Source organism: Moschus berezovskii, chromosome 10 (genome assembly GCF_049115385.1).
Source record: "Moschus berezovskii isolate FMDL1 chromosome 10, NW_MosBer_1.0, whole genome shotgun sequence".
Classification (NCBI taxonomy): Eukaryota; Metazoa; Chordata; class Mammalia; order Artiodactyla; family Moschidae; genus Moschus; species Moschus berezovskii.
The window spans coordinates 97962897-97980671 of record NC_142469.1 but is presented as its reverse complement, the minus strand read 5'-3'; the positions used below and the strand labels follow the sequence as shown (position 1 = coordinate 97980671).

Below are 17775 nucleotides of genomic sequence, written 5' to 3'. Positions count from 1 at the left end.
AGAAGCAGGCATTTCACGGAGTGAGATGATGAGTTTGGTCTTGGATTTGTCACTCTCGAGGGGAGAATCTTAGTCAGTTTGTGCTGCCACATAGCAAAATACCATAGTCTGCATGGCTTAAACAACAAATATTTGTTCGTCAGAGTTCTGGAGCCTAGGAAGTCCAAGATCAAGTTCTAGTGGATTCCATATCAGATGAGAGGTTTCTTTCTGGCTGGAAGACAGCTGCTTTCTTGCCATATGTTTAGATGGAGGAGGCATGGGGAGGAGCGGGAAAGCACTAGTGTCTTCATCTTTTTATTAGGGCACTAATTCCATCGTAGGGGTTTTGCCCTTATTACTTCATCTAAACCAAACTACTTCCCCAAGACCCCACGTCGAATACCATCACGTTAGGGTTTAGGGCTTCAAAATATGAATTTGGTATGTGGGAGAACACAAATATTGTGTCCATGACAGGGAGCCTGTGGAATACTCATTGAATAGGCACATTAGGCAGTTGGATCTTGGGATGGGTGCACTAGGATTGAAAGGAGTTTGCGGGTATAGGTTTTGGATACGTGTGTACAAATGTGGTTATACATGCTGCCATGGAAGTGTGTATGATCCCCTGTGGAGGGTATCGGAATGAGAAGAGAGAGAGTCTGTACTTAGAAATCTGGGGCATAAGAAACAGAGGGGGAAAGAAGACCCTATGAAAGGAAGCAAGGAACAGTTAAGTGGGGAAGACGGGGAGCCTGCAGAAATGCATTGTCAGAAAAGAGACATTTCATGAGGGAGGGAGTGGACTGTAGTGTCAGTTTCCAGAGTTCAATTAAGTGAGGGCTAAATCGCATGGACAGAGGAGCCTGGTGGGCTGCAGTCCATGGGGTCGCTACTAGTCAGACACGACTGAGCGACTTCACTTTCACTTTTCACTTTCACACATTGGAGAAGGAAATGGCAACCCACTCCAGTGTTCTTGCCTGGAGAATCCCAGGGACGGCGGAGCCTGGTCGGCTGCCGTCTATGAGGTTGCACAGAGTCAGACACGACTGAAGCGACTTAGCAGCAGCAGCAGCAGCAGAAAGGGTACACGGGATTTAGCAACATGAAATCATTGTGGTTCTTAGTAACAACCCTTTCTGTGGACTAGTGGGTGTAGAAATCAGTGAAGGTAGGAAATAGAAACAAACGGTGAATATAAATTGTTTTATTCTTTCTAAAGTAATTGCAGGAATTTATAGTAAAATACCCTAGCCCACCATAGCATTTTTTTAATTGAGGTAAGATTCACATGAGAATGTTGTTTAGTTGCTGTCAGGTCCAACTCTTTGCGACCCTGTGAATGGGTGCCCACCAGGCTCCTCTGTCTGTGGAATTTTTCAGGCAAGAATACTGGAGTGGGTTGCCATTTCCTTCTCCAGAGTATCTTCCCAACTCAGGGACTGAACCCACATCTCCTGCAGGTGGATTCTTTATCTCTGAGCCACCAAGGAAGTCCTCACATGACATTATCCATTCTTTGATGAGTAATTCAGTGGTATTTAGAATCCTCACAATGTACAGCCACTTCCTCTATCTAGTTCTAAAACATTTTCCACAACCCAGAGGAAAACTAGTGCCCATTAAGCAGTTTCTCCCTATCCCCTCCTGCCCATGGCCCCTAACAACCACTAATCTGTGTTCTGTTTCTATGGATTTACCTATTTTAGCTATTTCATATAAATGAAATCATGCAATATATAGTGTTTTGTGTCACTTCTTTCCATTTGTATAATGTTCTCAAGGTTCATCCACATCAGAGTATTTATCAGTACTTCCTTCATTTTTTATGACAGAATAATATTCCATTGTATGGATAGGCCACTATTGGTTCCTCTGTTGATGGGCACTTAGACTGTTTCCACTATTTGACTATTGTGAAATAATGCTGCTGTGAACATGCATGTCTTTATTTGAGTACCTGTTTTCACTTCTTTTGGGGTATAAAAGAGTGGAATTTCTGGAGCCTAATGTAATTTTTTTTAAACTCTAATATTTAGTATGGATGAGGGAGGCATGGGTTGGGAATTTGGAATGGCAGATGCAAACTTTTATTATATAGGGTGGATAAACAATGAGATCCTACTGTATAGCACAGGGAACTATATTATATATATATATATATATATATAAAACTGAATCACTTAGCTATACAGCAGAAATGAACACAATATTGTAAATAAATCAACCATACTTCAATTAAATAAATGAAAAAACTATACTTTTATATAATGCTAACTGAGAGTCCACAGAAAGCATTGTGCATTGTAGATAAAATTGAATCTCTTCAAATGCTTTACATTCTGTTTAGATAGGATTGGTAAAACCATCATCCACCGATTAAATAGTGATAGTGAAGTCTCTCAGTCATGTCTGACTGTTTGCAACACCATGGACTGTGGTTAAATAGCCCAACCAAAAATAAATAAGTTGAAATGGAGAAATATATAATTTTTAAAGAAGGAAGTGTCCTTTGAATTGAGTTTTGAGTTTTGGAAGAAGAAAGATTTTGAGTGAAGAGTCTGGTTAAGTTAGTGCACACAGGAGAGAACAGACAGAGCAGACCTAAGATTGAAAGTTTCACAGTTTAATTTTTCTGAATAAAGCATGCAAGTTACACCCTGGTTGGTGACAAGGGACAGAAGCACAGATCAAAACATGAACTATGGGCGTAGATGGGGAAACAGTGGAAACAGTGTCAGACTTTATTTTTCTGGGCTCCAAAATCACTGCAGATGCTGATTGCAGCCATGATCTTAAAAGACACTTACCCCTTGGAAGAAAAGTTATGACCAACCTAGATAGCATATTAAAAAGCAGAGACATTACTTTGCCAACAAAGGTCCGTTTAGTCAAGGCTATGGTTTTTCCCATGGTCATGTATGGATGTGAGAGTTGGACTGTGAAGAAAGCTGATTGCCGAAGAATTGATGCTTTTGAATTGTGGTTCTGGAGAAGACTCTTGAGAGTCCCTCGGACTGCAAGGAGATCCAACGAGTCCATTTTAAAGGAGGTCGATCCTGGGTGTTCATTGGAAGGACTGATGCTAAAGCTGAAACTGCAATACTTTGGCCACCTCATGCGAAGGGTTGACTCACTGGAAAAGACTCTGATGCTGGGAAGGATTGGGGGTGGGAAGAGAAGGGGACGACAGAGGATGAGATGGCTGGATGGCATCACCGACTCGATGGACATGGGTTTGAGTGTACTCCGGGAGTTGGTGATGGACAGGGAGGCCTGGCGTGCTGTGATTCATGGGGTCGCAAAGAGTCAGACACGACTGAGCGACTGAACTGAACTGATGGGCACCCAAGGTGCTGAACTAACTAGCTGACTTTAATTAAGATTGTGTTTTCAAAACCAGTTTTTACTTATCCTCCAATAACCACTGACTCATTCATGTTTTGTTTTGTTTTTCTGGCCGCGCTGTGCAGCATGTAGGATCTTAGTTCTCCAACACATGCCACCTGCGTCGGGAACGTGGAGTCTTAGCCACTGAACTGTCAGGGAAGTCCCAGACCACTCTGTTTAGTGTTGTGGACTGTATTTTTCCATTCAGAGATGCTAGTGTAGACGAAAGATTTGAGTTCTCTCTGTGACAAGCAATCTAGCCTCCTGTGGTTCAGTTAAATTTTATTCATAAAGGCTAAGAAAATTTTTAGAGGCAGAGCAATGATTACATCCCCTATAAAATTTTTGTTATTTTTTATCTTTGAAGTATCAGAGTTTTTATATAAAACTTTGGTAATTAATCACGTATAATACAAAACTCACCATATTTTAAATAATAGTTGGAATAAATTAGGTTAAGTTGCTGAAATGCCCAACACCTTTTATTATTTGTTGAGAAGAGTTTTAGTATTTATATTTGAAACCCTGACATGCACTTTAAAAAAAAAACATTTTATTTCATATTGGGTATAACCGATGAACAATGTTGTGATGGTTTCAGATGCACAGGAGAGCAACTCAGCCACACATATACATGTATCCATTCTCCCCTAAATCATGTTTTAAAGTGGCATTCATTTTATGTCCTTAAAAGTGTCATTTTCGTGTGCACTCTTTTCTTTATAGAAAGAATTGATTATGGAACTGAGATTTTCCAAGACGTGGCTCTGTGATTTAACCCTCTGGGAACTTACTAAACTTGAGAGGAAAACAATGTTTGTTGAGTATCTGTTAAGTGTTGTATTTTTCCCAGCTTACTTAAATCCTATCACAACCAGTAAGTGGCGGATCCATGGTATGAACCTCAATTTTAACTCCACAGTCAGGCCTCTGTTCATCAAGCAATAGGGCATGCTGTTAACTACAGTATCTGTGATGCTAATTAGGTTCCATGTTAGGTACTTGTGTCTCACTAGAGAAGTAGGATGAGAAAGATGCTGAAGACGGCCATGGGCTCAAGAGGAAGTGGGGCTCTGATCAGTTAGCTCTGATGTTTTCTAGGAAGATAGACAAGAAGGGTTTGGGCGGGTCCTACTGGTGCCACACGTTGGCTGTCCCTAAAGTGTGTCATGTTACTTCTCAGAGAAGATTCTGGATGCTTTGTCAGACGAATATTATTTTCTCTTATAAAATGTATGTCTGGGAGAAGTCCAACGCTGATTCAGAGAAGTATCTTTTGATCCTCCTCCATTTCACTTATTCTGTCTCTGTTCAACATATGATCTCAATAAATGAACTGCTAGAATTGATGCATTTATTCCTATTTGTGCTGTGTGTTTATTTCAGGCAGAAAAAGCTGATGGATTTGTTAACCTGCCTGATTTCACTGTAGAGAAAGCGTCTGAATGCAAGAAAAAACAGTAAGTTGTCTATCGTTTTCCACAAAATAATGGGGCCAGGATAACAGCCTTTTTATAAGTTCCTCAGGACATGACTGAGCGACTGAACTGAACTGACAGGTGATGTGGTGGTTTGGAAGTTCATGATGATGATATTCAAATGTCTAAAAATTTCGACTTTATGGTTTGGTACACCAAATAGTAATAGAAACTTTTAACCTCTTGTTTTTTGGAATTTCACTTTGTGAAGCAGATGGATTTTAAAACCCCATGGAGCCCTGGCAGGGCATGCTGCTAATGACCATGTCCACGATCCAATGAGAAAAGAGCCGCCATCCAGGACTGACAGAGTGATCAGATGTCAAGCATGTGTCCTTGTAAAGAGAATGGCTAGTTAAATAGGACTCACAAGAGCAGCAGATACGATATGAGACCAGTTTCTTTTTCTTAGTTCATGAAATTGTCAGTAGCATTCTGAAATGGAATTCTCTGAGTTGTCTTAGATTTGGGGATTGCACCCTGATATACTTAAAGTCTAAGAGATTTGATAACCAACAGAAGCCAGAATTCCCAGCCTAGACCAACTCTCCAGACTCCCAGTCAAGTGCTCTTCCCATAACAGGATCCATCTTCATTTTGCATATGTGTCTTTTTCATCTTTTACTTATTCTTTGTTCTGCTTTTGACATCATTTCCTGTTTTGTTAAAAAAGGACAGTTCCCTATTGACCTGTGTTTCTAGTAGCAGCAACTGATTATTTAAAAAAATTAACCTGTTGTGAGCTTTAGGTCTGTGCCATTGTGATGTAGCTGCATCAGAAACTACCTAGTGATACACGAGGTTGTGTCGATCCTTGTGGTTTTGACCAAACTTGTCATGTACAAAAACTCTGGTCCACACTGCAGGACTTCCTGTCTAACTGGTAAAGAGGAAATACTTTGTTATTGTCAATGTTTTATACTTTTCTTTTAAACTCAAAAGTCTGCCTTGTATTTTTTTCTTTATCAATAGAGGATAGCTTGGTTAATGTTTTTGATGTGTTGTCACAGTGTAGAAATTTTATACTTAATTATTTTTCTATAAATGCAGTTATTGTATCTGAATCTAAATACTTTGCTTGATGGAGTTGATCTGGGTACTTTGAAGTTGCACATCTACCACTTTGTATTTTAGTTTATTGTCTCTATAACAAACAGCAAATGAAAATAAAAGAGTATGTCCATATGTTCTAAGTAGAGACTATTGATTAGTTAAAACTGAGTCCTGGTCTGAATATCCTGATGTGACGAATTCACCCTCTGCTCCCTATATGTAATAGAGATTAGACAATAGATATTTAATGTAATTAAAAATTCTGCTTTTATAAATTAACAAAGAAAGCAGATGGACTTACCATATGTATATTTGACTGTTTTACTTTTGACTGCATTGTTGACTGTACTAATTTCTAACTTCTCGTGTGTCTGTGCTTTTCCCTTTCCAAGTGCTTTTAAGATCAGTCATCCACAGATCAAGACCTTTTATTTTGCTGCTGAGAATGTTCAGGAAATGAACCTGTAAGTAAGAAAAATCACTCAATATAATCTTTATAGGAATTATTTTGGTTAAGTGTCTGAATTTTAAGCATGTGTGCATATCGGTTATTGTTTTATTTGTTTCTGCTGCTTGATGGCCTAAACTCCTTAGCGGTTATAAAGTCTTTCTGCTTTCTTTCCTAGTATTTGGAAGCATTTTGGAGTGCTGCACAGATCAAAATGGCTGTTTTAGGAAGAAGTAGTGAGGTTCTTCTAAGGGAAGCACTCAGACACTAAGCTGAGAAAGGGATAGACAGAAGACATTGTAAGAAAATGTGACAATGAGAATTAGCATCACCGGGAGAAAAGCCTGCAAAGAATTGTGTTACAGGTCCCACAGCTTTCAGAATTCTTCATGGAAACTGTCTCTGCAGGACTTTGTGCGGTGTGATTGTCCTGGTGACTCAAGTTTATCATTTCTCTATGTTCTATCCTGAACATTTTGCAGCACGTCTTTGTTCAGAGTACCTCTAATATAAAAATGTATATCACTAGCTTCATTTCCTGTTTGCTCAGGTTAAGTAAGTGGAATATCCTGGTAGAGCATTTCTTGCCTTGCAGCATCCCAGTGTGATCCCAGTGGGTCTTATTTGAGTGAAACTATATATATTTGAGGTGCTTGTGGCATTGGAGGGCATTCTGTTTAATTAAGTCCTATTTTCAGAATTGTCAATGTTTCATTGCTTTCAGTTAATTACTTAAAAATATGTGTATGGATTGTCTATGATGTACTCCCTTGTAATGGATTCTGGGCATTAAAAATGAAGAATACAGATTTAATACCTCCATGCATAGAGCTTATAGTTTAATCTATTTTTTAATCTATTTATATTTTTGTATCTAATTATATCTATTAATTTATTTAGACATAATGACTTTATCCATTTGCTCTGTGTAATTTCTTTTTTGCCTGTTGCTCTAGAAGCTTAAAGAAAAAAAACTACTTTTCACTAAGCATGCATGAGCAAGAGTACACACACACATGCGTGCACACACACACACACACCCCATCTTACTCTATATCCCCACAGAAGCCCTTTGTCACTAGAATCATTCTCATCTGTTCCCTACATTTACCTTCCCATTACAAACTTTTAAACGAGGGCAGAATGGCTTTTTAGCACAAAGTTAGGAAACCCTGTATTAGAAATAACAAAGCAAGGTATTGACAATCAAGTCTTCCAAACAAGTCTTTTATATACTTGAACAAAGGGAGAGATTGTTTCTATCCTCTTTTGATTTTAGCTTTTCTCTCTGGTTTTCTCAAGCATCTGAGAAAAATAGGAGCAGATACACAAAAGGAGGATGAGATGGTTGGATAGCATCACTGACTCAATGGACAGGAGTTTGAGCAAACTCCAAGAGACAGTGCAGAACAGGGAAGCCTGGCGTGCTATAGCCCGGGGGAAAAGTCAGATATATGTTAGACTGAACAACACAAAAGGAGAAGATAAAAACTTGACAGTCAAAGTTCTTTATTTCTCTTTTTATTTGCGTTGATAACTCTAAATTCTATTGATTAGCAAGGTTCAGTTCAGTTCAGTCGCTCAGTTGTGTACAACTCTTTGCGACCCCATCGACTGCAGCACACCAGGCTTCCCTGTCCATCACCAGCTCCCAGAGTTCACTCAAACTCATGTCCATTGAGTTGGTGATGCCATCCAACCATCTCATCCTCTGTCGTCCCCTTCTCCTCCCACCTTCAATCTTCCCTAGCATCAAGATTGTTTCAAATGAGTCAGTTCTTCGTAACAGGTGGCAAAGTATTGGAGTTTCAACTTCAGCATCAGTCCTTCCAATGAATACTCAGGACTGATTTCCTTTAGGATGGACTGCATTCTTTCTGGAGTTATTTCTCCACTGATCTCCAGTAGCATATTAGGCACCTACCAATGTGGGGAGTTCATCTTTTAGTGTCCTACCTTTTTGCCTTTTCATACTGTTCATGGGGTTCTCAATGCAAGAATAATGAAGTGGTTTACCAGTCCCTTCTCTAGTGGACCATGTTTTGTCAGAACTCTCCACCACGACCTGTCCATCTTGGGTGGCTCATAGTTTCATTGAGTTGGACAAGGCTGTGGTCTATGTGATCAGATTGGTTAGTTTTCTGTGATTGTGGTTTTCAGTCTGTCTGCCCTCAGATGGTGAAGGATAAGAGGCTTATGGAAGCTTCCTGATGGGAGAGCTGCAAGGTCTAGATGTGTGGAAAACTTAATGTCTTGCCCAGAGAGTGTCAGTCTGGAGCTGAACCATACATCAGTCCCAAGTGGTCCTTTCTAAGCTCTCTGTGTGTGTGTGTGTTATTTGCTCAGTCTTGTCTGACTGTTTCTGACCCCATGGACTAACCTGCCAGGCTCCTCTGTCCACGGAATTCTCCAGTCAAGAATACTGAATTGGGTAGACATTCCCTTCTCCAGTGAATCTTCCTGACTCAGGGATCAAACCCAGGTCTCTTGCATTGCAGTTGGACTCCTTACCTTCTGAGCCACGAGGGAAGCCCTTTTTAAGCCTTACTGGTGGTGAAATAGAGCTGCCCATCAGCCACCTCTCCCCAACCCCATAGTCTCCTGCCAGTATCTAGCTTCTCCCACGAACTTCCTGTATCTCCAGCTTTCTTGCAGTCTGTATCCTTTCCGTTCATCCCGGGGCTGGTTCTTTCAAAGTGGTTCTGGTCACTCCAACAAGGGGAAAGGAAGACTGACTTTAGCAGGGAAATAATGACTGCAAAGTCTTTTGTTACCTAGAGAACTTCTCTGCCTGCGTGGTGAAACACGTTTTAGCCCAGTAAAAGTGTGAGACCCTTACAAGATTATCTGAAACTCTTCTATTTCAGGCAGATTTGCTCTCTCAATCACACACTAGAGTTATGTAGCTCTTGCTCACCCACTACTCCAGTTTTGATTGCATATCTGGTCCATTCTTCTTCACTTTCACGTTTTCCCTTTGCAGTAATCTGTTTAATGGCGAGTACAGTTATATGAGCATTAGCTACACACTCTGCCTATTTGACTATTAAGTCTAAGCCTTTCACAGTTATCAAAGCCAAGGTCTTAGGGCCTTTCTATGCTGTGAAGATCTGTGTTACTTGAGATTATTTTAGCATTTACCTTTCCAACTTACAAATAAGATTATAAATTGAAATTTAAGTGTGAGGTGTCCTGGCCCCATATTTTTGAATCTCTCAGTGACCTTTATACATAAAAATTTTCTATCTAGCCACTCATAAGTAAATGACTCATTTTGTCTATGCCTGAATGTATCATAATTTTCACTTATCATTATTAAGCTTTATTATTCTGAAGATGATTTTTTCTAGTAGCTCAGAATGCAGAATCCCTTTGGGATTACTAGTTAACCTCCTCCTTCTCCCACAAGACTCGGCAGAGGATGTTTAAAGATTTGCTCTTCAGCAGCCACTGAAGAGCTTCCTTTCTTACTGATGAGGTGTGTTGGAGCCAGGACATAAAGCCTGCGGGTATTAGTGAGACGCAGAGGTGCTGGGGAACAAGGGGGTGGTATTTGGAGAGACGTGGCCTGTTTTAGAAGTTCTCCTCCTTGAGAAACTGCGTTTTTTGGGTGGTGATGTTTCTCATGAAGGAAAAGATAATTAAGAAACACTGTGTGTTCTGCAGGGACCCTCAATTTACCAGTGCAGGGGTGAGTAATTAAGGGTAATGTAAAAGTTGGTTTCTAAACAAAGGCTGGTGGTAGCTGCCTTTCTCAGGCGGTGTTTGTGGGAAGAATGTTCTCAGTTCATCAATTTCTTAACACTTGTGCTTCTTCAACGCACACATTCACAGCAAGTTAACATACAACAAACTCCCAGGAAACATCTGTCGTCTCCTTTTATATAAATATAAGTCTTTTTGCATCTATGTATTTAGCTACAAATAAAAAGTTTTCTACTGCCTCAGTTCAGTTCAGTTCATTTCAGTTCAGTCGCTCAGTCGTGTCCAACTCTTTGCGACCCCATGAATCACAGCACGCCAGGCCTCCCTGTCTATCACCAACTTCCGGTGATAGATAAAATGGTATCACTCAAACTCATGTCCACAGAGTTGGTGATGCCATCCAGCCATCTCATTCTCTGTTGTCCCCGTCTCCTCCCACCCCCAATCCTTCCCAGCATCAGAGTCATCGCATGAGGTGGCCAAAGTATTGCAGTTTCAGCTTTAGCATCAGTCCTTCCGGTGAACACCCAGGACTGATCTCCATGTTTTAAAAAAAGTTCTTAGCAAAGAAGGTACTCTAAGCCTGTGAGTTCTAGAAAGAAAACAAACAAGATTCTGAACAATCACGAGTTTTCCCAGCAAGTAACTGATAGTGTCAATTAAAGGGAGAAGAGTTTTGAATGCGGGCTGAAAGGACTCTTTTCCTTACTGCCGGTGTTCTTCTGTGCTGCTGATTTCTGGAAAGGAACTTAGGAATGTCTTTTCTTGATTCAGGCATTCTCAATTCATCAATTTATTTTGCATTGATATGTTAAAAAAATTTGTCTGTTTCAGTTTGAGATGCTTTTATGGGGGGGAGAGTCAAATGTAATTATAAAATTATGAAATCAGGAATAAACTAGGGATTAGCTAGCCATTAAATTCATTGTGCTTTGCCTGATCAGTGTTTAAAAATGTATTTTTAAGCGTTTTAGTTGAGTAATGTGTAAAACATATTCTTGTAAAAAAATCTTGTAATATAGAAGTATGTAAAATGAAAAACCTCCCATCCCCCCAACTTTACTTCCCAGTTTAACTTCTCTCCGTAAGATTAAGACACTTTTCACAATATGACTATATCCTCTCTGATGCTTTTCTTTGCAAATCAAGTCATGCATATAGTTTTAGAAGCACATTGATGACATGAATACACTACTATGTATAAAGTAGGTAACTACTGAGAATCTAGTGTATAGTACAGGGAACTCTATTTCAGTGATCTCTGGTGACCTAAATGGGAAGGAAATACAAGAAAGAGGGGATATGTGTCTGTATAGCTGATTCACTTTGCTATACAGCAGAAACCAACACAACATTGTAAAGCAATTGCAGTAAAAAAAGGAAGCATATTAATCAGGATAAACACTTTGCTTTGTATTTGCTTCTTTTACTTAACAGTATGTTATGATTTTTCCAGGTCATGACAAGGCTCCCTCACTCAACCTCAGTCTTTTTATTCTTTATAAAATGGTATTGATGGAATTGGTACCATACTTCATCCATTTTTATGTTAATGGACAATTCTATTGTATCAATTTATTTTTGTCATTGAAAGCCTATCGAATTAATATTCTTCCACATTTCTTATATACATGAAGATGTGTTTTGAAGGATAGATATTTAGAATTAGAATTATTTGGTGAAGGGGAATGAATATTTATATTTTGAATAGTATCATCAGATTAACTGCTTGATATTGACTGTACCAGTTTTTCAGGGTCAACTCAACAAAGGATGAGACTGTTTCTCTTAAAATCTAGAAATTAGCAGTATTTAAAAATTTTGCCAGTCTCATGGTGAACAATATTTACTTGTGCTTGAATATACATTTTCTAAAATATTATTGAGGCTGAGAATTTTCCCCTATATTTATTAGCCATTTGTAGCTTTTTTTTTTTTTTGGTCATTTTCCATTTCTTTGTTTTGTTTATTTTGCGGTCGAGTCTTGATGAACATTTTTCAGTTCCTCTGGCATGATCTGGGCTTGGGTCTTGGTCTAGTTTTAAGTGGCCACTAGAGACACGTGTTTATCATGATACAAAAGGGGACTTCCTAAATGAGGCTGAAACTCATCTTCCTTCTTATAGAAAGTTCTATTTTATTTTTAAAATAAAATTTACTTTGTATTTCCTATTAAAGAATTATCTAGACCATGGCAGGTTGAGGGCTGGGTAAAGATTCCTAATTTGTTGACAATTGCAGACTTGGGAATATCCGGTGTTTATGCTTTGGTGGGGGTATAGCTGGATAGTTTATGAGGCCTTATTGGACTAGCAAAAATAAAACATTTGTGAATTAATAAGTGCATAGCATTATTATTGTCATTTTGTTGATAGTTGACTTAGGCTACTTATGTTTCAAAAAAAGATGAATATGTATTATGGAATATTTTTTTTTAAATAAAGAAAAGTAGAAAGAAATGGGAAATAGGTCATTTAGATTATCACTGTCCCAAAATGATATTTTTCCTTTAAATAGGTTATATAGCTAGGAACATATGAAATAGAGGCATTTTATGTCTTTTAAAAATTTATGTATTAAAATAAACTTCTAACTGAACCGTTGGCCTGAAGTCATAAGCCACATTTGCATTCCCTCAGGTTTGTCTAGTTCTATTTTTGTTATGGATGTGTAGTTGAAATTCATTGCCAATAAAATGGTAAGTCAATGGAAGATGAGACATTGTCAATTTTACCTTATATAGAATTTTTCAAGAAATTGAAATTTTCCCCAGCTTAGGAATAACTGTGAAACTCTGGCCAGATCTTTTTCCTTATTGATATAAAGATCATGGTTTAAAAATGGATCATCATCACTTTTTGTGAAGTAAGCTTACATTTTAAGAATTAAAGAGATAGAACTTTAAAGGTCAAGTTATGAAATTCGTTTTGATGCTTGTAAAAGAATTTCAAATATGCAATTACAAAACGTATATTTGTTTGTATATTTAGAATATCTAATATAGTTTCCCACTTTAACTAGCTGTATAATGGGCCACCTCATTTCTTATCCTCATTTCGTATCATATTGCTTATGATACGGACTGTAGTGTGAAACAAGTGGTCTTAGGTTACCGTAATACATATTTAGGCTGTTTCTGAAAACATTTCTACTGATATGGCACTATGACTTAATTTCTTTATGAAGTCTGATACAAGACCTTCCTCTAGGGTCTAGGGTAACGGTGGATAGGTGAGGGACCAATCTCCCTGGTCAAACGTCTATTTTCTATTTGAATTTTAGGTGGTTAAACAAATTGGGATTAGCTGAAATCCATCCTGAATCCACTTCAAAGGATGAAGGTATGTTCTATTTTCAATTTCTGAAACTTTAGAAACTTTAGCAGGCATCTTAGAATAGGGTGAAAATACAATGTCAAGTTCTATGTAGAGCCTTGTTCTAATGAAACATACTTTGTTATTTAAAATTATCTGAAAATACGTAGAGACAGACATAGTCACACTGGCTCACCAACATGGAATAGAGCCTCCCAGGCTGGCTAAGAATGCTTTTCACACTTCACCCACACGTTAGCAGCTGTAGGCTTCATGGAGATCGCAGTCAATTGCCAATGCAAATGTTTTATTGCCCCACTTACTGAATTCTTACTCATCGGTGTGATCTCCTCATGATCTCTAGGCAGATAACTTTCAGCCCACTGTTTCCTCTCTGATATTTTAGTATTTTCACCAGGTGTGTGCCAAGACTAATTACCCTAAGTTTGCACCAGGAGCCTGAATGTCAGACTGGGACAAAGGCCATCTTTTTAGCTCAGTCTATAGCTTTCAGTGTTCAAAAGCTCCAGGAGTCTAATTCTTCTTAATGATGCAATTGCTCCTTAATATTGAGAAGAAAGATGTCTTTATGTGTCTGGGTCACAGAGCTGACACTATTTCTGAAATGCTCAGACCACATAAAACTCAGGAGTTAGAAGTAGGGAGTTATTTCTTTGGAGAGCAAAATCATAAAATCTTAAATTTAGAAATGGAAAAGTGGCAACTTGTTTTAGAATAAAGAAGTATAATATGATACTGTGAAATCAGTTTCCCAATGTCAGACTTTATTTTTTTGGGTTCCAAAATCACTGTGGATGCTGATCGCAGCCATGAAATTAAAAGATGCTTACTCCTTGGAAGGAAAGTTATGACCAACCTAGATTAGATAGTATATTAAAAAGCAGAGACATTACTTTGCCAACAAAGGTCCTTCTAGTCAAGGCTGTGGTTTTTCCAGTGGTTATGTATGGATATGAGAGTTGGACTGTGAAGAAAGCTGATCGCTGAAGAATTGATGCTTTTGAACTGTGGTGCTAGAGAAGACTCTTGAGAGTCCCTTGGACTGCAAGGAGATCCAACCAGTCCATTCTAAAGGAGGTTGATCCTGGGTGTTCATTGGAAGGACAGATGCTGAGGCTGAAACTCCAATACTTTGGCCACCTCATGTGAAGAGTTGACTCACTGGAAAAGACTCTGATGCTGGGAAGGATTGGGGGTGGGAAGAGAAGGGGACGACAGAGGATGAGATGGCTGGATGGCATCACCGACTCGATGGACATGAGTTTGAGTGAACTCCGGGAGTTGGTGATGGACAGGGAGGCCTGGCGTGCTGTGATTCATGGGGTTGCAAAGAGTTGGACATGACAGCGACTGAACTGAACTGAACTGAACCATCTCCTTTATCTTCTTTTCCATAAAATAAATTCTCTTGGTATATTTGAAGTATTTTATAGATTGTGAGCGCAAAAATAACTACACAAAACCTTCCTCCTTATCCTGTTATGTAAGGCCTTCTGTGATATGGCATCAAACAACCTTTCAGCTTTGTTTTCCACCCTGTCCCTTAGGGGACTCAGAATACTTGGTGCCTGGGACTCAGGTTACTTCTTTGTGCATCATTGATGGTTTACTTATCCTGCCATTTTCAGCTCATTAAGATTTCTATGCTCAAAGTTAATCACTGCTGATTTTATGCTTCCTTAGTGTATGACTCACACCTCTTTTGAGGAACTAGCTTTATTTTCCCTGAGCTATGATTAGTCCTCTTTCTGCCTAGTGGACAGAGAGAAACCCTAACAGAGAGAAACTCTTATGTATCAGGTAGCCCACTAGATGAGGACTTTCTGAATTGGATTGGAATTGCATTAGCCAGATGGAGAAGAACCTCTGCTCATGCATTATGGAATAAGTGATGACAGCGCTGAAACATTCAGCATTTTCCTTTTTGTTCTAGAATGCTACAGTGAGAGTGAACAGGAAGATCCTGAAATAGCGGTCCAGACGCCACCCCTTCATCACTCTGCGGAGAGTCTCTCTCCTTCGGTAGGTACCAAATTAGCCTGTTGCTCATCGATCAAACGTGTGGATGTCGTTCCTTCCAACTGGGTAGAAACTACCTTGACTGATACATTTTTAGAGCAGGCTAAATAAAGGTGTTGCCAAAAAGCAAGTGCAATTTCCAGGGTGCCATAGCAATCCATTGGTATGACAAATTTGGTGCATTTGTTTGTGACCCACAAATGTATTGTGCCCAGAGGATTCATGCTAATGCAGAGGGCTTCTAGGTAATAGGCCGATGCTTGCAAAGATTTATTTTATAACATTTCTTTATACCCTACTTGTTCTCAGAAAGAATTGAAAATGCCTTTCCTAGGTGCAAGCCCTGTAGTGACGTAAAATGAATGTAAAGGGGTGAAGGCAAGACCATGAAGAGAAATTTAGAATCAGAAAGAGAGCAGGAAGCCAGAAGTGGGGTTAGCGCATTAAATCTGCCTACAGAATGATTCGGTATGTTCACTAGAGAGCAGTCCAAGTTTGATTTGAAACTTTGGAAGCATCCGGTGTAAGTTCAGTCTTAATGATGGACATTAAGAGTATGAAAGTGAAAGGGTTAGTCACTCAGTCATGTCTGACTCTGTGACACCATGGACTGTAGCTCACCAGGCTCCTCTGTCCATAGAATTCTCCAGGCAAGAATACTGGAGTGGGTTGCCATTTCCTTCTCCAGAGGATCTTCCGACCCAGGGATGGAACCCATGTCTCTTACGTCTCCAGCCTTGGCAGGGGGATTCTTTACCACTAGCTCTGCCTGGGAAGCCCCCTATAGCTTTATAGTACATGCCTTTTTCACAGTACCATGACCCTCGTCCATCCATAGACCCCAGTAACTATAAGTTCTCATAGGTTACAGCATCTCCTTTGCCGACCAAAACTCTTCTGCCAGAATTTTCTATTTTGTGTGATAAGGTTTTTAATCTTTATTTGCATTTTGCCAGTTCCTGGGTTAAAGGTGTTAATATCATTTAAATAATGAGCTCTACTGCTTGTTTCTGCTGTCAGTGGAGAATTAAGGTCACATTTCTGATTTATTTGGCTAGCAGTCAAGACCAAAAATAAACATTTGTTGAATGAATGTTTATTTAAAATTTCTATTAAATAGGATTAGCCATAGTTAAGCAAGATATAAATAAAATTAAATGTTGACTGTGGTAAAATGCTGACCAGTTTTTGAACTAGATGTACAATATAGCCTTTCTTAATATATTCTTAGCTTTCCCTTGATGTAGTCTGAATCCTCTTCTAAAGTCAGCCTTACTGGCTTAATGGAGAAGCCTATGTTTTTGTTTAGTTTCATTTTGTCTGTGTCTCTTTCTCTCTGTGTCTCTCCTTCTCTATCTCATATGAATTATTTTTAGTTCTAAATATTGTGATTTTCAGTTTTATAAAGGGCAAACTCTATCACAGATTCAGTTCAGTTCAGTTCAGATGCTCAGTCGTGTCCGACTCTTTGTGACCCCATGGACTGCAGCATGCCAGGCCTCCCTGTCCATCACTAACTCCTGGGGTTTACTCAGACTCATGTCCATTGAGTCGGTGATGCCATCCAACCACTCATCTCATGAGTCAGCTCTTTGCATCAGGTGGTCAAAGTATTGGCGTTTACAAAGAGCTTTTCAAGGAATCTAGAACTGTACCTGGTGAATGTAAAAGCAACCACATTGTCATCTTAGATGAAGGATCGTGGCTCAGTTGCATTATATGATGAGTTGTTGTTGTTCAGTCATTAAGGGGGTATGACTCTTTGCGAACCCATGGACTGCAGCATGTCAGGCTTCCCCGTCCTTCACCATCTCCCAGAGATTGCTCACATTGATGTCCATTCAGCGGTGATGCCATCTAACTGCCTCATCCTCTGCTGCCCGCTTCTCCTTTTGCCCTCAATGTTTCCCAGCTAAGGGTCTTTTCCACTGAATTGGCTCTTCTCATCAGGTGGCCAAAGTATGGGAGCTTCACCTTCAGCATCAGTCCTTCCAGTGAATATTCAGGGTTGATTTCCTTTAAGATTGACTGATTTGACCTCTTTGCTGTCCAAGTACTGGAGGTTCTCAATAAATATTAAATGAATGAATATATGCATGATAAAGTCACTTCAGTCACGTCTGACTCTTTGCAACCCTATGGACTGTAGCCCAACAGACTCCTCTGTTCATGCAATTCTCCAGGCAAAAATACTGGAGTGGGCTGCCATGCCCTCCTCCAGGGAATCCTCCCAACCCAGGGACTGGAACTCTAGTATCTGACAACTCCTGTACTGGCAAGTGGGTTCTTTACCACTGAGCCACCCGGGAAGCCTGAATAAGCATATAAGCAGGATCAAGTTACCAGACAACACTTTTTAAAA

General features: G+C 39.4%; 1 protein-coding gene across 8 annotated transcripts in view; it reads left to right on the top strand.

Moving 5' to 3' along the window:
- Window positions 1–17775, top strand: part of IPCEF1 (interaction protein for cytohesin exchange factors 1) — a 173241-nt gene that overhangs the window by 122296 nt on the left and 33170 nt on the right. For all 8 annotated transcript variants that reach the window (XM_088840841.1, XM_055432854.2, XM_055432849.2 and 5 more), the window contains 4 exons: window positions 4762–4835; window positions 6299–6370; window positions 13342–13400; window positions 15328–15416. In XM_088840841.1, coding sequence (XP_088696967.1) covers window positions 4762–4835; window positions 6299–6370; window positions 13342–13400; window positions 15328–15416 — 294 coding nt within the window. The remainder of the gene's footprint in view (window positions 1–4761; window positions 4836–6298; window positions 6371–13341; window positions 13401–15327; window positions 15417–17775) is intronic.